The sequence below is a fragment of the Loxodonta africana genome, chromosome 1 (assembly GCF_030014295.1).
Source record: "Loxodonta africana isolate mLoxAfr1 chromosome 1, mLoxAfr1.hap2, whole genome shotgun sequence".
NCBI lineage: Eukaryota > Metazoa > Chordata > Mammalia > Proboscidea > Elephantidae > Loxodonta > Loxodonta africana.
In genome coordinates, this window is record NC_087342.1 from 54,145,266 (window position 1) to 54,166,784 (window position 21,519).

At 39.1% G+C, this 21,519-nt stretch overlaps 1 protein-coding gene across 6 annotated transcripts in view; it reads left to right on the forward strand.

Annotated features, from left to right (window-relative positions):
* The window catches only part of HIVEP1 (HIVEP zinc finger 1), a 179,780-nt gene that overhangs the window by 103,187 nt on the left and 55,074 nt on the right, over positions 1 to 21,519 (forward strand). For all 6 annotated transcript variants that reach the window (XM_064280710.1, XM_064280734.1, XM_064280715.1 and 3 more), the window contains one exon: positions 14,722 to 20,684. In XM_064280710.1, coding sequence (XP_064136780.1) covers positions 14,722 to 20,684 — 5,963 coding nt within the window. The remainder of the gene's footprint in view (positions 1 to 14,721; positions 20,685 to 21,519) is intronic.

Genomic DNA, 21,519 nt, shown 5'->3' on the forward strand with positions numbered 1-21,519 from the left:
TTCAAGCTTATAAATTTTGGAATATTTAACCGTAGAACAGTCTTCCATTGCTTGGAGAAATTGTTATCATATTGCAGTCTTCTTATGGATTCAGCTATAGGAGGAGAGAGACATAGTACTGAATGGATCTTAACCCTAAGTTTAGAGTACAGGACTTTCTCAGAGAAATCACCAAGGTCTTTGGAATCTTTCTCATGAATGCAAAGCAAAAGTATATAAACTTGAATGACCTTTAGGGCAGGGAAATGTGACTGTTATTCTTTAAAATCATTTGAATCAAAGGCTGAGTCAGTGATTTTCTTAAACCTGCAGAAATACATCAGAATATTTGGTTTTATTATTGGTGTCAGCTATCATGTTAGCAACATTTGGATTTTTATCTCATGCTTCTCCAACTCACTGTTTTTGTACAAACCATATTATAAGACCTTAAAACAACTTATAAAAAATAGAAAATGTGCCTGTTTTGTAACACTTATTTCAACAGTTGCCACTTTTTTATTATCTTTGCTAACCTGGCTGTAGCATAGCCAGAGAGAACTTGTCTTGAGGTACAAGGTTGCTCTTACCATTTTCTCCAAGTGATTGTCAGAAGCCAGGCAAAAGTTCACTTATCGTGTGATTGTTATCAATAGACTTTATTGTTTAGAGCAGTTTTAGTTTTGCAGAAAAATTGCAGATAAAGTTGTTGTTAGTTGTTTTCTAGTGGATTCTGACTCATGGCACCCCCAAGCGTTACAGAGTAAAAGTACTCCATGGGATTTTCTTGGCTGTAATCTCAACAAAAGTAGATCAACAGGCTTTTTCTTTTCTTCTTCAGTACTGCTGGGTAGGTTCAGATCCCATATACTTTCCCTCTACCTCCCCCTCCCCCCGAGTTTCTCTGATTAATGTCTTGCATTGGTATGGTACATTTGTTAAAATTGAACCGATATTGATACATTAGTTTTTTTAATCATTCACTAAAGTCCATAGTTTAAATCAGGGTTCATCTTTGTGTTGAATAGTCCTGTGGGTTTCAGACAAATGAATTATGTAACCACTGTTACAGTATCATACAGAATAGTTTCCCTGCCCTAAAAATGCCCTGTACTCCATTCGTTCGTCCCTCTCTTCTACCCCGAACCCCTGGCGACCTCTGATCTTTTTACTGTCTCTAGAGTTTTACCTTTACCAGAATGTGGTATAGTTGGAAGCAAGCAGTATATTACTTTTTTCAGACTGGCTTCTTCCACTTAGCACTATTCTGTTAAGCTCCCTCCATGTGTTTTCCTAGGCAGTTAGTTTATTTCTTTTAGCTCTGAAAAATACTCCATCGTATGGGTGTACCAGAGTTTGTTTAATTCATTCACCTATTGAAGGACATCATTATCTCTTCCAGCTTTTGGTTATGGTGAATAACTGCTCCTGTAAACATTCATGTGCAGGTTTTTGTATAGACATAAGTTTTCAGCTCATTTGGATGAATACAAGGAGTGTGGTACTGGATTTATGGTTAGCCCATGTTTAACTTTGTAAGAAACTGCTAGACTGTCTCCCAAAGTTGCTGTACAATTTTGCATTCCCACCAACAATGTAAGTTCCTCTTGCTCCACCTCCTAGCCAACATTTGATGATGTCAGTGTTTTGGATTTTAGCCATTCAAATAAATTTATAATGGTGGTATATTATTGTTGTTTTAATTTGCGATTCTCCAATGACATATGATGTTGAGAATCTTTTTATATGCTTATTTGTCATTTGTATATCTTCTTTAATAAAGTGTCTGTGCTGATCTTTTGCGCATTTTGTAATTGGGTGGTTTGTTTTCTTATTGCTGAGTTTTAATAGTTTTTTGTATATTTTGGATCCGAGTTTTTTTTTAATTGGTGAAAATATAAAATATGCTCCAATTTAATAATTTCTACACATACTGTTCAGTCGCAGTAGTTACATTCTTCATATTGTGTCAGCATTCTCATTATTTCTGCTCCAGTAGTTTCATCCCCATTAATTTGAACTCACTTTCCCCTAAACTTCTCATCTGTGCTTTAGAGTTACTGTTGTACCTCTGGTCTCATAAAGATATTTTTTTAAAGTACAGTACATCAGGGTGGCATTGTTTACTTTTTGAACTAAAGTTGTTTGTTTAGAGATGACTTCAGAGGATAGTTAAGTTTCAAAGTTTGAAGATGATTCCGGGGCAGTAGTCACAGGGCTTCCTACAAGATTTTTAGCAGAGGTGGATTGATACAATGCCTGCAACAACGGGCTCAAACATCCCTACTCTTGTGAGGATGGTACAGGACCGAGCAATATTCGTTCTGTAATACATAGGGTCGCTATGAGTTGGAACCAACTTGGTGGCACCTGATAACATTAACATGTTTGGGAAATGTTTCTCCCAGTCTGTGCCTTGCCTTTATGTTATCTTAGCAGTGTATTTTGCTAAGTTTTTAATTTTAGTGAAGTCCAATTTAATTTTTCATTCATGGATTATGCTTTTAGTGTCGTACCTAAAAAATCGTTGTGAAACCCTGTGTGACCTAGACTTCCTCCTAGCTGCTGTATAGTTTTGTGTTTTACATTTAAGTCTATGATCCATTTTGAGTTAGCTTTTGTGAGAGGTGTAAGATCTGTGTCTACATTCATTTTTGCTATATGAATGTTTAGTTGTTTCAGTACCATTTGATGGGAAGATTCTACTTTCTTCATTGAATTGCCTTTTCTTCATCAAAGATTAAAAAAAAAAAATGCTGTCGAGTTGATTCCAACTCATTGTGACTCTACAGAACAGAGTGGAACTACCCTGTAGAGTTTCCAAGGAGTGACTGCTGGATTTGAACTGCTGACCTTTTGGTTAGCAGCTGAGCTTTTAACCACTGCACCATCGGGCCATGAATATCAATTGACTATATTTGGGTATTTCCTTTCCCCCACATTAAAGGCTAGGGAGGGCCTAATTTGGATATTTTCCTTCCCCCATACTGGTTAAAAACTCCACTACCATAGAGTTGATTCCGACTCATTGTGACCCTATAAGACAGGGCTGAACTGCCCCCATAGGGTTTCCAAGGCTGTAATCTTTATGGAAGCAGACTGTCATATCTTTCTCCTGCAGAGTGGCTGGTGGGCTGAAACCACCAACCTTGCAGTTATCAGCCAAGCGCTTAACCACTGCACTGCCAGGGCTCCCCTTAGAGGACTAGCAATCCAGTAACATTGTACTCCAGTTTTGGAGTTTGAGATTTTCTGGGCCCCTGAAAGTTGCAGTACATGTAAAGCTTGGCCTACATCCAGTTTTCCCTTATTCCTAGAATGAAGCCTTTTGGGCTCCCAACTGAAAGTGTGTAGGTTTTAGTGGCGTGCCCTGGTTTCTGTTATTTGTACCCTTAGCTCCTTTAGGTTTTTGGGAGAACTGCTTAGCATTTCAGATGCTCCTTCTGGATAGGCAGACTCCCCCTGAGTAAAAGGACTAACAATGTTGTCTCACCTTTTTGGACTTTATCCTCTCCTGGATCTTGCCCAGTGATTTTTCACTGTCTTCTTAGTGTTTTAGTATCTTCAAGCAGGTCATTTTTATACTTTTGTCTATTGTTCTCAGTAGATTTGTCTGAATTACTTAATTCACCATTATTAAAAGTGGAAGTCTTTTTTTAAAGTTATTTATATATTAAGAATATCAACCCTTTGACCTGTAATTTGCAAATATTTTTCTCAATTTGTCATTTGCTTTTTTTGAAGTTTTATATATATGTGTGTCTGTATCAGTTTAATTTTTATATATTTAAATCTTTCGGTCTTTTAAAATAGTTTTTCTTTTGCTTGCTTTTATGCTTAAAAAAAGTGTACCTGCTCCCAAAGATCAGCTAAATATTCATCCATATTTTCCTAGTTATTTCTGTAGTTTTAGTTTTTACGTTGAACCATTGAACTTATTTTGGTACATGCTCTTTGCTTAAGATTTCCCTTTATTTTATCTTACCATGTATGGAACCTTCATGACATACTTGAAAACAAATATATCATCCTTTCCCCAAGATTTTGAAGTACGTTACTTTTTTCATACACGAAATACGTTTATATGATGTGGTCTTCCTACAGGCGTTTTGCTTAATCGTCGATCTGATCTTAAGAAAATATCTTACTGTTTTAATATCTTGCCATGTAGTTGACTTTACATAATTCTTTTTAGGATTTTATTGTCTAGTTTTGAAGTTTATGCTTATAAATGAAGATTAGAGTCATGTCAACATTCAAAGAAAATAAAAGCAAAATCTTTTTTACTGTTTGAAATTGTGTAACGTTAAAAAATTTGAGAATTAACATCTTCAAAATATTGGTTCTTTCCAAGATCATGGTGTGTTTTTTCATTTTGTAGTCCTTTTTTTTTTTCGTTACTCATAAATCAGAGAACTTTTGGAATTCTTTGCATGTTCTGAATATTTTGTGCTAAATTTACTTATAGCCGTTTATTTTTGTTGCTATTATAAATATTTTTCTATTATATTTTATAGCTATTTATTTTTGGTATTGGGAAAAAGATTGATATTTGTAGTATTTTTGATAAGTAGTTACCTTACCAAACTTTCATTAGATATAGCTGTTTTTCGGTTATTTCTCTTGGATTTTCTAGGAGATAGCTATACTATCAGCAGATAATGCTGTTTTCTTCCTTACTATAATTTATATCTCATTTCTTTTTATTCTTTTATTGCATTAGCTAGATCATCTAGAGAAGTGATAAAAATAATAGTGGTCATTGCAAGAATTCTCTCATTGTTCCAGACTTCAGTGAAGATTTCTCTAGTGTTTGATTTTGAGTGTTGCATACTATTGGCGTGAGGTAAATATTCTTTATCATGTTTTCCTACTTTGTTAAAGTCTTGTTTTGATTTTTTAATTCCTCTTGAAACTTCGTCTTTGACTCCTAAGCTATTTAGAAATGTGTTGTTTAAATTTCCAAGTATTTGGGGATTTTCCACGTCTTTCTGCTATTCATTTCTAGTTTTGTTTCATTGTGGTCAGAAAATATACTTTGTACATTTCTTTGTTTGTTTTGTTTTGCTTTTTTAACTTTATTGAGATTTTTTTATGGCTGTCTCGGTGAATGTTCCCATGCATTTGAAAAGAATGTATTTGGCTATTGAATGAAGATTTCTGTATCAAATCAAGTTGGTTGATGGTGTTATTCAAGCTATCTGTATCTTAACTGATTTTCTGTCTATATGTTTTATTAATTCCTGAGAGAGGAACAGAGTCTCCAACTGTAATTATGGATTTCTCTTTTCCTTTCAGTTATACCAATTGTTAGTTCATATTTTTTGAAGTTCTTTTCTTTTTTATGGTTAGGTACATATACATTTAGGATTGATATAGTCTTGGTGAGTTGTCCCCGTTTTTCATTATGTAGTGTCCGTCTTTTCTCCTGGTAATATTTCTTATTCCGAAGTATACTATATGCATATAGTGTAGTTATGGATATTCATATAGCTGATACCTGATATCCACATAGCCATTCCAGCTTTCTTTTTGTTTGTGTTTACATGGCGTGTCTTTATCCATCCTTTCATTTTTAACCTCTCTGTTTTTACACTTAAAGCAGATTATTTGTAGGCAACCTGTAGTTGGTCTTGCTTTGTTATCCAATGTGACAATCAGTAACCTTTAATTGGAATGTTTAGACTATTTATATTGAACTGATTTTTCTAAGTTTTTTAAGTTTATTTTTCTATTTGTCCCATCCATTCTTTGTTCCTTTACTTCTTTTGTGGCCTGTTGTAGGATTATTTTATAATGACTCCATATTTTTCTCCACTACTGGCTTATTAGTTATATATCATTTTAATTTTCTGAACTAGTTGCCCTGGATTTTACAATATACACTTTTATAACAGTTTACCGTCAAATATTATGATTCTGCTTGAGATGTAGTGTGAGAAAGAACCATATAACATCACATTTCTAATTCTTCACACCCTTTGTGCATTTGTTGCCATACATTTTACTTTTACATATGCTATAAACTCCATAAAGCACTGTTGCTATATTTGCATTAGGCCAGTGCTATACAAAAAAAATAGATGATGGAAATGTTCTTTACCAGTGCTCGCCTACATGGTAGCCAGTAGCCACATGTGGCCAGTGGCTACCTGTATTAGTTTTCTATTGATGCATGACAAATTGCCACAAACTTGATCATTATTGTCAGCTGCTGTCAAGTCGATTTTGACTCATAGTGACCCCATGTGTGCAGAGTAGAACTGCTCCATAGGGTTTTCAATAGCTTTGACCTATTGGAAGCAGATCACCAGACCTATCTTCAGACATACCTCTGGGTGGATTTCCAAGGACCAGCTGGTAGATTTGAACTGCCAACCTTTTGGTCAGCAGTCAGGCTGTTAACCACTGTGCCACCAGGGCTCTGACCCCTAAAACAACACATAATTATTATTTTACAGTTCTGTAGGCCAGAAGTCTGGCATGGGTTTCACCGTGAGGTAACCAAGGCATCAACAGAACTGTGCTCCTTTCTGGAGGCTCTGGGGAGAAATCTTGTTCTTTGTTCATTCTGGTAGTTGACAGACTTTAGTTCCTGTGACTGTAAGCCTGAGTTCTTTGTGTCCTTGCTGGCTGTCAGCTGACAGTCATTCCCAGCTTCTAGAGGCCACCTGCATTCCTTAAATTGTGGCCCCCTTCCTCCATCTTCAGAGCCAGCAAAGGCAGGTGGAGACCCCTCTCGCACTTCAGATCTGTCTCCTGCCTCCACTATTGTTTAATCTCCTTGCTTTTAGCTGGCAGGAGGCTCTTTGTTTTTAAGGGCTCATTCGATTAAATTTTAAGGACTTGTGATAATCTAGGACAATGTCTCTCTCTCAAGGTCCATAACCTTATCACATCACAAGGCAATGTAAAGGAATGTGTTCACAGTTTCTGAGGGTTTAGGGTGTGAACATGTTTTGGGGCAACTTTTTTGGCTACCACTCTAATCTAACATACTGAATTGTGTAGCTTTATACTGTATTATCTTTTAAAGTGATTAAAAATTTTAAAACTTAAAAAAATTCTTTTTAAAATTTCCTTTTATTAGTACCATTTCCTTAAGCCTTCATTTATATGTGTGTGTCCAAATTTCAGTTTATTATTCTCCTTTTGGCCAAAGAATTTCCTTTGTTATTTCTTGTAGTACACGTCTGGTGGAACTGAATTCCTCAGCTTTTGTTTTTCTGGAGAAATGTCTTTGCCTTAATTTTCGAAAGCTCAGTATAGAATTTTGGGTCAACAGTTTTTTTTTTCAGTAGTGTGAAAATATCACTCCATAGTTTCTTGATGAGAAGTCTAATTTAATGTTTATCTTTGATTCTCTGTATGTAATTAGCTTTTATGCCCTCTGGCTGCCTTCTAGATTTCTTTTTTCTTTCTCTCTCTCTTTTTTTTGCTTTTCCTCCTCCTCCTCCCCCATGGCCCTGCAACATTGGCTTTCTGATCAGCTCAAAAGTTCTGATTCTTGTGGTTTATCCAGCTTTTTCTTACTGTTAGTGTGGGAACATCCTTTTCAGGTTTCTGCATCCTAAAGCAGATCTAGCTATTTTTATTTTTACAAATGAGGAGTGGATGTTGAGTTTTATTAAATACCTTTTACCTTTATTCAAAATAGCCATACGGATTTCTAATTTAAATTCTTGGTAATGATGAAATGCCTCACATTCAGCTTACCCTTTGTTTTCTCTTACTTAGATAATTCTTTTATTAACAAATATTTCTGAAGTGCATATTAATAGCCAGATGTATAGGGATGAATAGTAGCGACAAAGTCTTGTAGAGCTTATGTCCTCATTGGGGAGATGGATGAAAACATATGAACCAATAAATATGAAGGAAGTGAGCAGGGCAGCGGACTTCTTCTTAGAATTCTCTCACTGTGGAGTCCTTGGTGGTGCAAACAATTAAGTACTCAACTACTATGGGGCAGTTCTACTCTGTCTTACAGAGTCGCTGTGAGTCAGAATCAACTCGGTGGTAGCGGTAGCAGGTTTTTTTTTTACTAACTGAAAGATTGGTTGTTCAAACCCATCCAGAAGCACCGTAGAGAAAATGGCCTGGCTATCTGCTTCCGAAAGGTCACAGCCTTGAAAACCCTATGGAGCACAGTTTTCCTCTGATACGTATGGGGTCCCCATGAATCAGAATGAATTCAACGGTAACTGGTTTGGTTTGGTTTCTCTTTCTCCACAGTGTTCTCTGATTATGGTTCGTACTTTTACAAAAACAGCTATCACTGTACGCTTCCAGATCTATGTCTGTAGCCCTAATCTCTCCCTAGGGAAAGGAAAGAATATGCATGTGTGTTTACTATATCATAGTTTTCATATTGCTATATAATCTTTATAATTATTTTAAATGGTTGTGTAACGTTGTTAAGTGCCTGTGCCATAATTAGCCTAACCATTTCCCTACTGAAATTCCTAGTCCTGCATTTCCTGCCACCGTTTACAATTCTACACATGTAGGCAGTTTGGTGGAATGAAAAGTAAAAATGACTTTTTTTCCTTCCCAAACTAGCTGTGTTCTCCCAGGTACAGACAACACCTCAGCAGACTCTCTGGCAGATCTTTCTCAGGCATTCTTGCTTTACATCAGAGACCGACTATCACTACCAACCCAACATTCATGCTCTCAATTGTTACAAAACAGGTAGTGCCTTGTGTTCCCAAGGCCCAAAAGAGAGAGAAACTTTTTCACACTAACATGTGTCTGTGTAAATCTGGAGGAAAAAAAAATCAAGTCAGGATATTAAACACACTTTCAGGTTATAGTTTACAATACCCTAGTGGTGCAGTGGTTAAGCATTCGGCTGCTAACCAAAAAAAGATTGGCTGTTTGAATCTACCGTCTGCTCCTTGGAAACCTCATTGGGGCAGTTCCGCTCTGTCCTACACGGTCTCTGTGAGCCAGAACTGACTCAACACAATGGCTGTTACCTACTGTCTTGGTTATCCAATGCTGCTATGACAGAAATACCACAAGTGAATGGCTTTACAAACAGCAGTTTATTCTCTCACAGTCTAGTAGGCTAGAAGTCTGAATTCAGGGCGCTAGATGAATTCCGAATTCAGGGTGCCACTGGAAGCTTTTTTCTCTCTGTCTGCTCGGAAGGAAGGTCCTTGTCATCAATCTTCACCTGATATAGGCGCTTCTCAGTGCAGGGACCCTGGGTCCAAAGGATAGGCTCTTCTCCTGGCTCTTGTTTCTTCCTGGTATGAGGTCCCCCTGTCTCTCTGCTTGCTTCTCTCTTTTATATCTCAAAAGAGATTGGCTTAAAACACAACCTGATCTTGTAGATTGAGTCCTACCTCCTTAACTTAACTGTCTCTAATCCTGCCTCATTAACATCACAGAGGTAGGATTTACAACACATAGAAAAATCACATCAGATGACAAAATGGTGGAAAATCACACAATACTGGGAATCATGACCTAGCCAAGTTGGTACATATTTTGGGGGGACACAATTCAATCCATGATACCTACCTTAAGACTTTTCTTTGCCACAACCTACCTAGCATCTCAAATGCTCTCTTGAGCCAGGAAACTTGTTTGTTTTTATTCTGGTGTTCTTTGGAAATAATCTTGGGAACCAGTTATAGTGGTATTCTAGGCTCCTTCGTGCTCTTTTCAAAAGCCCTAATCATTAGGCTTGCACCCTGGAAAATGATCTGACTAGGTACACAGAACCTAGGAAATTCAGTTTATAGTTCCCCAACCATTCATCTTTCTCTAGTTAAGTGTCCTTTGTGATCTTTCTAATGTATGCTTGACTGCTGATCCGATGGAGTCTGGCTTTTTTATAAAGCTCAATAAGGCAACAATTCTGTCAGTGCTAACACTGTCATTTTTGGTCCATCTCATCGGTGTGATTTGTATCTGTTAAATTAATTTCTGTTTGGATTTCTGTTCCATAGGTTCTGGCTGATTTTCAGCCATTTCCAGTAGTACATGGACCAGTTAGAGAATGTCATTTTCTGCAGTTCAGTGACTCCTCTTTTGAGCCCTTTTCCCTTCCCAGCCTGGCTGTACATGCTGTCTATGTGAAGAGAGAAGGTCATTTCATCCCTGGTGTGCAATAGGCATGTCCAGCCCTGGTTCTGGTAATGAACCAGTGGCCCTAGAAGCATACAGTGGTTAATGTAAAGCACAGGCCTTCTCTGCGGCAGAGATGGGGCAATGAACCTACACCAAGCCTGGAATAGGCGTGTGCCACAGGTTGGTGTAAGAGCTAATGTATCACAGAGTCACCATCCTTGGACTGTACTCTGCTAACTTGTCTCATAGTCTCTCTTTCCCTCAGCTTTCTCTAATTCTCATTTGAGTCTTCACTACTGCCATGACAACAAATTGCTTTTAAAATTATTATGGGAGCTGTTCCCCTCCCACCCACCCCCCACCCCAAATGTAATTCTGTTTTGATACGTTCTGGCCTATACATCCTCTTAACTCTTAGCCTATGGCAACTACATGTCAGATGTTGTAAATATAGTCACAAATATTTAATGATTGTATAACTCTTCTCTGTAGATAAGGGGGCAGGAGAAAATGACTCATCTCTTTCTAATAGTTAGATTTGAAATTAATCAAGATTAAGGTGAGTTTAAAAAATGACCCCAAGTGTATCCTTCACTAAAGACCCAAGGGTCTACCACCTGATACTGTAGAGCTTTGGTTCCCAAGAGGAGGCTTCTATCAGTAATTCCTAATCAGATGGCTTAAGTACCCACTCTGTACATTTCAGACCCAAATCTTGAGAAACAAGGGGTAGAGAGAGAAAATCACTAGTGAGGCATGCAGCTTGCTTTAGTTCTACCTCTAGAAAGATAGTCTGGGTATCCACCTCACATCTATCCATCTCCCACCTCTCCATAGCCTGGTACCCTCCCTCCGTTTGCATCTCTCCACCATCCCCTCTCTCATCCACCCCTAACCCCCAAACATACAAACCCTATGAGTTTAGAGACTGATCCAGTGCTCAGGGTCATCTCTTCTACCCGCTCCCCTCCCAGCCACCCATGATGGAGTGGGCTTTATCCCTTGAACAAGGGGAGTGAACCCTGTTAAAGAGATCCAACAAAATCTTAGAATGAACACAATTCAGAAAAATATTTTAGGAACATATTCTTAGCACCATCCCCTTGCCATTGCCCATTTTCCCAGTCAGTAGAAAAGCAGATAGAACATGGAAAAAATAGACCAAAGACCCAGCCTCGAAGAAGGTATTACCTCAGAAGCAGAAGTGTTTTTTTAAGCATAGAACTTACTAAGATTGTAAATTTATTACAGCTAGAGCTCAAACATAATAGGAGACAACAAAATGAGACAAAATGGGAAATACGGAACTAAGGAACCAAAATGAGAACAAGACAGTATTCGTCCGACACAAACAAATTTGAAACAATAAGGAACTGAATAACCTGAAAATTTAATTATTGATGTAAGGGAAAAAAACTTGAACTTAATTATAACAACAACAACCCACTGCTGTTGAGTCGATTCCAACTCATAGCGACAGAGTAGAACTGCCCCACAGAGTTTCCAAGGAGCGCCTGGTGGATTCGAACTGCCAACCGTCTGGTTAGCAGCTATAGCTCTTAACCACTACGCTACCAGAGTTTCCAAGGTTAATTATAGGGAAAGCAAAAAAAGAAGACAAAAAGGTGAAATCAATTTAAATTTTTATAAGGGTAATCCAGCTAAAGATAATTGATGTGTTTGAAATAATGAATCTACCCCAAAGAAATAAAGTGAACAAAAAAATGTATTTGATGATACAATAGAGGAAAAATTTTCTGAAATAAATGGCCTATCACTTCCAGAGAGGGCCATTATGTTCTAGGAAAAAAAATAATTAAAAGGTGTAAAGGTGTATACATTGATTAACTCTGAGCTGACTTCTGATTTTGTTATTAACTTTAAAAAATAAAGAATTTGCAGACATACAGACAGAAAAACACAAGCCACCTCAAGGAGGAGAAATAACTAGATTGGCAACGAGCTCCTCCACATGAACGTGCATTGCCAGAGGGCAAAGGGATGTGCAGTGTTTTGAAGGGATGAATTGGTGTAGAAAAGCCAGTTAAGTCCTAGGACAGAAATAAAGAAGTAAGAGTAAACAACTACGTGAGTAGAATGTAAGTATTATATAAACTTCACGAAAAGAGTTTATATCTAAAATTAGAGCATGTAGTTCAAAAACTCTATTTAAAAAAATTTGTTTTTCATGTTCCTAGCTTTAGAGAGATTTTTAGGAAATAGTATCTCTTACGAAAAAAAAAAAAGGATCTTAAGTATCTCCTTTGTTTTCACTTCACCTTCATTTTCTTTTAAGTATAAAAAAAGTGAAATTGTACTCTTTTTGTTTAAGACATGTATAGAGTGATCTCTTTAAAACTCTTTATCAACCTGTCCACAGTCTCCCTTCCACCTGAGTTTATAAAATAGACAACTTCTCTGCAAGAATTTTCACACAATTTAACTTGTTTATATGGCATTTCGGAACCCTGGTGCCTAGTGGTTAAAAGCTTGGCTGCTAACCAAAACGTCAGCAGTTTGAATCTACCAGCTGCACCTTGGAAACCCTATGGGGCAGTTCTCCTCTGTCCCGTAGGGTCACTATGGGTCAAAATCGACTCCAGTTGGGTTTGGTTTTAGGTTTTTTTATATGACGTTTCTGCTGTTCTGCCTGTGGGTTAAATTTTTGCATTTTTCTCTGGATTTTAGGGCATTGTTTCTTTTTTTTATCACTTGTTTTTAATCTTACGAATAAAAGGTGATTCCAAAAAGTATGTAAAACATAACGAAGACATATCCATCTCAACCAAGACTCTGGTTTAGTAGGTCCTGGGTGGGTCTGGTGTGTGTGTGTGTACTCTGGTTTAGTAGGTCCTGGGTGGGTCTGGTGTGTGTGTGTGTGTGTGTGTGTGTGTGTGTGTGTGTACTCTCTAGTGTTTCTGGTCTGACTCCCAGCCATTTACAACTGCTGCTCCTCCAAGTGGTTTCTCATCTTTGTGTTTACTTTAACAGCCCAAATGGCTTTTGCTTTCATTACAAGACACCTCCGAGCTTTTTTTGGAAGTGGGTGGGGAAACTACTCACCCTGGGTAGTGATTATCATTTTTCATTTTGCCCATTTGCCTGGTGGAGTTAATGAGCAGATAAAAATCATCATTGACTTTATTACATTCCTCTTGAAGAGGGGAAGCCGTGGGCAGACATTCTTTTGTAAATGAGTGGATTGCAGAAGAATAAAGATTCGCTCAGTATCATTTTGTAAAAGTATCAACAATGCTAATCCATATTTTTGTTATTTATTCAAATATTTTAGTCATGAGACCAGTTTTTTGTTTTTTTGTTTTTGTTTTTTTTTTGCTTTTCTGATTATGGTGGGTAAATATTTTTTAGTGGGATTAGTATTTTTTTGTGTGTGTGGTTGTTGTTAAACTAATATAACACAAACTGATGTCACAAGATGACTAGAATGTTTTTTTCTGTTGTGTGAATTTTTATCTTCAATAAATGCAAAATAGTTATTATGGTATAGACATTTTGGTCTAATATGAATTTCAGATACATACATTCCAAGAGCTATTTGAAAATGATAGGAAATTAAAGTGTTTGGCTTTTCTAGTTTCCAGGTAAGTGATATAAACTTGAATAATTTTTGTTTATATGCCCAAGGACCCAATGAAAGAAAACAAACCAAATTATGACTAAAAAAAAAAAAAATTATGACAGGTAATTATTATTCAAAAGTATAATAGTTGATAGAATTGTGGGGGACTGATGCCATTAAAATGTTAATTTATTACCAACACAACCAGGAATGGAGGTGTGTTATCTCTTAGCTCTGTAATAAGTTATATCTATCATCTATCTGTCTGTCTAATTTAATCCATCTACTGGTCTACGTACCTGCCTACCTATCTATCTACCTATCTTGTCTGTCACTAATGACAAAGAAACAAACCCTTGAATATTTTATTCAGTTAAAATGGTCATTTCTTTTTAAGCAAGGGACATTATGGTATTATGACTTTTTAGTTTTGTTGGTGAAGAGACAAATAAGTGGGTCATTGTACTTTCGTATTTTTCTGTTCACCGGTAGAATTGCTATGTTAGTAATACTTCATAGTTCTACAGACTAATATAATCATTAGGTATATGTACTGTAAGAATTATGGTAGCCCTTTTCTCTTAAGAATATCAGCACTGCATATTTTAGAGGCTTAATTAGAAATTTGCCAAGAAATTGCTTTATAAGATACTTAATGTGGTAAGACAATCAAATGCCTAGCATTAGAAGTTTCATTTCCTTCTTTGTAGGCCAGGCTTCTCACACTACTGTGTAGACAGAGTCCTTGGCTATGAGAATGAAAGGGGGAGCATAGTTGAGCTTTAGAAGAGCTTAGTTCAGGACCGCGGTGGCATAGGGGTCAAGAGAGGGAGAGAACATTCTAGAAATGCTCAGTGTGAGGTTTTTTACGTGGTTGTGTCCATAGATTTTGATTAGCAACTTTCTTAAGATTGCCAGAATGTTAGAACGCAGTTTTATTAAAATAGACTTTCCTTAAACTGCCTTCTTCAATTGTTGTAATACCCTCACGGTAATAATCTGAATTTTTAAAACACTGTATTTGGTGTGTATGCAGTTTTGCCAATAAATTTTCTTTCTTTTTTTTTCTGTATTAACAGACATCTTAGAGGCTGGTATTAAAGGAGCTTCAGAATCACTTAAAGGTGTGAAACGGAAAAAGATCGTAACTGAGAATCAACTGAAAAAAATACCAAAATCCCCACTGAGAAATCCTCTTCAGGCAAAACATAAACAAAACATAGAAGAATCATCTTTCAGTGTTCTTCAGGATGCTTCCGAGTCTCACAAGAAACAGAACCATATTCCTATAAAAAATGGGAAGCAATTTACTAAACAAAATGGAGAAGCACCTGGAATAATTGCTGACACCTCTAAATCTGAAGAACCCCTCTCCCCAAAGAAGCCCCTGTTTGTGCAACATCCATCTGAACTGCGCAGATGGAGATCAGAAGGCGCCGCTCCCACCAAGTCAAACTTCCTAGGTGGAAAATGTGACTCTAGTTCTTTGTCAAGTAAAACCAGGACTGACAATGGCGAATGTATGTCTTCTAACTGTAGTACTCCTTCCTCCTCCTATACAAATACTGCATTTGATGTCTTATTGAAAGCAATGGAGCCAGAACTGAGCACCTTATCACAAAAGGGCTCATCTTGTGCAATTAAGGTAGAAAAACTGAGACCAAATAAAACTGTACACTCACCTACTAAATTAAAAAACAGTCCAATGGATGCCCCCAGTCAGACTTCACAAGAGTTTGTCGCTGAATCACAGTCCTCTCCTTGTACCTCATATGTGGTGCATGCGCCTGCCGCTCAGAAGAACGAGCAAACGGCAGCGCAGTCAGTTTCCCATACGTATGACCCACACGAACACTTTGCTTCTCCATCTACCCAACCCAGTCAACAGCTTCCAGGGTGTCCAGGTTTCACAAGAGCCCTGACGAATCTCCAAACTCAAGAGAACGCCAAACTTGAACAAGTTTATAATATAGCAGTACCATCATCGATAGGTCTGACTTCACCTTCCACTAGAACTCAGGTTATCTCTCAAAACCAGCAAATGGATTCCACCCCACCTATGTCAACAAGTCTGACAAATTCCACACAGACCCCCTCCATGCCAGTTTATGATTCAACCCCCGTTGCCCCTGTTGTTAATCACAGTGCAGAACAAATGTGCAATCTTCTTCTGAAAGATCAGAAGCCAAAAAAGCAAGGAAAATATATTTGTGAGTATTGCAGTAGAGCTTGCGCAAAGCCTAGCGTGCTTTTAAAGCACATCCGCTCCCACACAGGGGAGCGACCCTATCCCTGTGTGACTTGTGGATTTTCATTTAAGACTAAAAGTAATCTGTATAAGCACAAAAAATCCCACGCACACACTATCAAACTGGGGCTCGTCTTACAGCCAGATTCGGGTGGTTTGTTCGTATCACACGAGTCTCCCAAAGCACTTAGCATCCAGTCGGACATAGAAGACAGTGGTGAGAGTGATGATGAAGGCACTGCTGATGAAAGACACAATGACCCAGGCCCCATGGAACTGCAGTCTGTCCAAATAATGAAAATGGTATCCAATTCTGAAGCCTCATCAAAGTCCAGTTCCATTCCAAGCAATCCAGATCATGGGGCAGGTGACTTTTCACGACAGGAGGACTCTTCCGAATCACATACTGTGACCGAGCTACCAAAAGTTGTGATCCACCCTGTCAATGTGTCCTCTTTAAGAACTGACAGTCCAAAGTTGACAGAGCCCATGCTTGAACTTCCCAGTGCACAGAAGCAGAGTGACCTCCCTGTGACAAAGGTACTGTCAAATTCAGCAGGCGTGTCCTCTCTGGAGATAGATGAGAAGTCCCCTCAGAAGAGAGACATGAGTCACTCAGAAGGGAAACAAGAGCCTCATGTAGGAACAGGACATGCCCAGCTACAAAGGCAGCAGGCTACTGATTACTCCCAAGAGCAACAAGGAAAACTTCTCCTGAGTCCGCGAAGTTTAGGAAGTACAGATTCTGGTTACTTCTCCCGTTCTGAAAGTGCCGATCAAACAGTGAGTCCACCAACTCCCTTTGCCAGAACAGTACCCACCACTGAACAAGAGCCAAATAAGAATAATGGACCCTCTCCATCTCGTATCAGTACATTAGCTCCTTCTGCTTTACCAACAGGTGAGAAAGCATTGGTTTTACCAGGTCAGATGCGCCCACCTTTGGCAACAAAAACCCTTGAAGAACGGATATCAAAGCTTATCTCAGACAATGAAGCCCTGGTTGATGATAAGCAACTGGATAGTGTAAAGCCACGGAGAACATCTCTCTCAAGACGAGGAAGTATCGATTCCCCCAAATCATACATATTTAAAGATTCTTTCCAGTTTGATTTAAAGCCAGTGGGACGGAGAACAAGCTCAAGTTCAGATATACCAAAGTCCCCTTTCACCCCGACTGAGAAATCAAAACAAGTTTTCCTTCTGTCTGTACCTTCCCTTGACTGTTTACCTATTACTAGAAGTAATTCTATGCCCACCACAGGTTATTCAGCAGTACCTGCAAATATAATACCTCCCCCTCATCCACTAAGAGGAAGTCAGTCATTTGATGACAAAATTGGCTCTTTCTATGATGATGTCTTTGTATCAGGACCCAACATTTCCATGCCCCAAAGTGGACATCCCCGTACACTTGTCAGACAAGCAGCGATAGAAGACTCTTCAACAAATGAAAATCACGTTCCTCTTGGTACTGGGCAGTCCATGGATGAAAGCTATCAAGGATGTAATGCCTCTAGTGAAACCGTGTCAGCAAGGAACAAGTCACTGGCACAGGGATCAAATTTAGAGAAGAAGAAATCTCATCAGGGGCGAGGGACAATGTTTGAGTGTGAAACCTGTAGAAACAGGTATAGAAAACTGGAGAATTTTGAAAACCATAAAAAATTTTACTGCTCAGAGTTACACGGGCCCAAAACAAAAGTAGCTATAAGAGAGCCAGAACACAGCCCTGTGCCCAGCAGTACACAGCCTCAGATTCTGCACTACAGAGTAGCTGCTTCCACGGGTGTCTGGGAACAGACACCCCAGATAAGAAAAAGGCGGAAAATGAAAAGTGTTGGTGATGACGATGAGCTTCAGCAAAATGAAAGTGGAGCTTCTCCAAAAAGCTCGGAAGGTCTTCAGCTTCAGAATACTCTGGGCTCTGCTTCCATTATGTCCAAATGTAATACTGCCATAGCAAGTGACCACCAGCAGAAAAACATGCAGTTGCAAAGCTCACAAATTCAGCTTGTTGCCAGGGGCACCGACCAGACCATAGATCCAAAGCTGGCTACCATTGTGGAGCAACAGATAAGTTCAGCTGCCCAGGAAAAGATAGAGTTGAAAAGGCATGGAGCTGGAATCTCTGTCATACAGCATACAAATTCACTGAGCAGACCCAATTCATTTGACAAGCTTGAGTCTTTTGAAAAAGGTTCTCCCATTTCCTTCCAGGAGCTGAGTAGGACAGTGAAGGCTGGGTCTCTGAAAGCAGTGGGGAGTTTTCAAGAGGAAGGCCACCCTTCTCGGAATGTCTCTCATCCTCATCAGCCTGCGTTATCAGACACTCTTAGAGGAGAGATTTTAGAAAGTTCAAGAAAGATTTCAAGTGAAAGAAATGTGTTAGGACAGCCCTCAAGACTCATGCGACAGCACAACATCCAAGTCCCAGAAATTCTGGTCACTGAAGAGCCAGATCGGGACTCTGAAGCCCAAGGCCACGATCAAGAAAAATCAGAAAAGTTCAGTTGGCCTCAACGTAGTGAAACGTTGTCAAAATTGCCGACAGAGAAACTGCCACCAAAAAAGAAAAGGCTTAGGCTGGCCGAGATTGAGCATTCCTCCACAGAGTCAAGTTTTGATTCCACTCTGTCCAGGAGTCTAAGTAGAGAGAGTAGTTTATCACATGCCTCAAGTTTCTCAGCTTCACTAGACATAGAGGACATTTCTAAAACTGAGTCTTCCCCCAAAATTGATTTTCTAAACAAAGCAGAGTTTCTGATGATTCCGGCTGGCTCAAATATGCTTCATGTTCCCGGAGCTCACCGAGAAATGAGACGGGCTGTGTCAGAACAGATTAACTGCATGCAGACATCGATGGAGGTCTCTGACTTCAGAAGCAAGTCGTTCGACTGTGGAAGCATAACTGCACCCCAGGCGATACCACTGGTTGATGTGCAGCCTCCAGCATCCCCCTCCGGCATGGGGGTTACCGGGCACGTGCCCCTCTTAGAGAGAAGAAGAGGGCCGTTGATACGGCAGATATCTTTAAATATAGCTCCAGATAGTCATGTACTTCCTGTGACCCCATCGTCATTCCAGACTGTTGCTTCTCCAGCCAGGAACCCCGTGCCATTTCAGAGACCTCAGATCACTAATACATCGTTAGTTGAGTTTCCTGCAAATGCCGTGCATCCCCAGGCCCAAGTTAAGGACCTGCAAACAGAAACTTCAAAGTCCAACTCAACTAACTTATTTCCTGTTCAACAGCTTTTTGGTCTCAATGCGTTAAATCAAATCCATGCATCTTCTAACTACCAAAATACACACATGTCTCTGAAAGTGGCTACACAGGCTGACAAACCAGACGCAAGTCCTGCCTTGTGTGCACCTTCCAAAAGCGAGGATTGCTTCGCTCCCAAGTACCAGCTGCAGCTTCAGGTTTTAACCTCAAGCCAGTCTTACTCTTCTAATCCTACGTGTTCTTTGCCAAATCAAGTTCTTTCAGATCCAGGTGGTGGAGACCATTGCATAGCTTCATTAGCATTACCAACCAAACTGGTAGATAAGGTGTCCGATTCATGTGTTCTGCCACCACCAAAGCTTGGGCCACTCGACAGTGAGGTACACAAGGCGTCATCATCGTTCCTGGTGCCCGTGCGTCTGCAGAATAACATCCCAGCCTACTGTTTCCCTACAGTCACATCTCTGCCACAAATTCTAGTGACTCAGGATCTATCAAATCAACCAGTTTCCCAGGCTAACACTACTATAGTGCCAATCAGCGAAGAACAAAATTCTGTGCCAGAATTGCAAAAAGATTACCAGAATGCTTTGCCAAACCCAGAAAGGGAACTCATCTGTGAAAATGTTTTTTCGGAGCTGTGCCAAAAGTCTTCTTTGTCAGAATCCTTGCCTATAACTCAGAAAATGTCTGTTGGTAGACTTTCCCCCCAACAAGAATCTTCAGCTTCGAGTAAAAGGATGCTTTCCCCAGCAAACAGTTTGGACATTGCCATGGAAAAACACCAGAAGCGGGCTAAAGATGAAAATGGAGCTGTTTGCACGACAGATATTGGGCCATTGGAACCACTGAGTTCAAGAGCTAATGAAGTTAATAAACAGAAGAAACCCATCTTAGTGAGGCAAGTTTGTACTACAGAGCCCATTGAAGGCGTGATACTGCAACAGGATGTTTTCTCCCAACCTGAAATCAGCCGAAAGGCTATTAATTTGACTGATGTTTTACCAACTGATAATTCTTCATCAGGCCACCCTGAGTCTGGAATCATAGAACCTGTAAATGAATTGCAAGAATTTGAAATCAGGCCCTCCACATCACTAACTCTCACAGTTAGAAGCTCGCCTGTCCCTTCAGAAAATACTCACATTTCTCTTTTGAAAAGTATAGACAATAACCAAGAAAGGAAGTCTCCACCAATGGTTAAGAGTCAAGGTGACAACATCCAAGAAATTAAATCAGTCAGCACTCATTCAGTGTTTAAGGCAGGAGACACACAGCAGCGGTCCTTTCCCAGTCTGAAGACCACAACCAACTATACATGGTGTTATCTACTAAGGCAGAAGTCATTGCACTTGCCTCAGAATGACCAGAAAACTTCGGCATATACTGATTGGACAGTAAGCTCTGGTAATCCAAATCCACTTGGTTTACCTACAAAAGTTGCTCTTTCTCTCCTTAATTCAAAACAGAAGACCGGAAAGTCACTATATTGTCAAGCAGTAGCTACGCATTCCAAATTAGATCTATTGGTCTACTCAAGCAAGTGGAAGAGCAACTTAAGCAAGGTACTAAAAATATAATCTACCTTCAGATATAGTTTGTGCAAATTAGTTCTAACATGTCTCGATACCTTTAGAATATTTTATTGGAAATACGTGTTTTAGTTGTGCTGGTGTGTGTAGTTATTTGAGAGAAAGGATGTTATGTTTACCCCAGGAGCTGCACTGTGGAGGATTACCTAGAGTCCTTTCAGTGATTCTATTTTGAAATGCTTCGGAATTGATAGCTTGCCTTGAGTACTTTTTCTTTTTTCCTGAGCTGAATATTTAAGTCTTTAATGGTACAGGTAATCATGATTTTACTTTGCTGTTTCTCTTATGCTAAGTTTTTGTTGTTACTGGTAAATGAGAGGAGGTTAAGTTTATGCTTTGCCCTGATAATGCATGGAAAGAGAGGTGTGAATGTTCACGGACTGGTATATATCATTTCAGAATATGAGTGGAGAGTCCCTCATCTTCGTTTCGTGAGGACACTCTCATCCTTGATCATCGCCTGACCCAATCACTCCCTTCCCACGCTGATCCCAGCTCTCTTCCAAGATAGCTCTGAGAGTCATCTTAGTACTAATGGGAAGGTTCACAAAGTAGTCAACTCATCTACTTCATGGAACCCTGGTGGCATAGTGGTTAAGAGCTCAGCTGCTAACCAAAAGGTCAGCAGTTCGAATCCACCAGCTTCTCCTGGCAAACCTGATAGGACAGTTCTGCTGTGTCCTATAGGGTCACTATGAATTGGAATTGATTAGATGGCAGTGGGTTTTTTTTGTTTTTTTTTTTCTGTATATACTTGATAACTAAGTTGATTTGTGCAAGGCTTATAAAGTAGTTTAAGGTTGTGAAA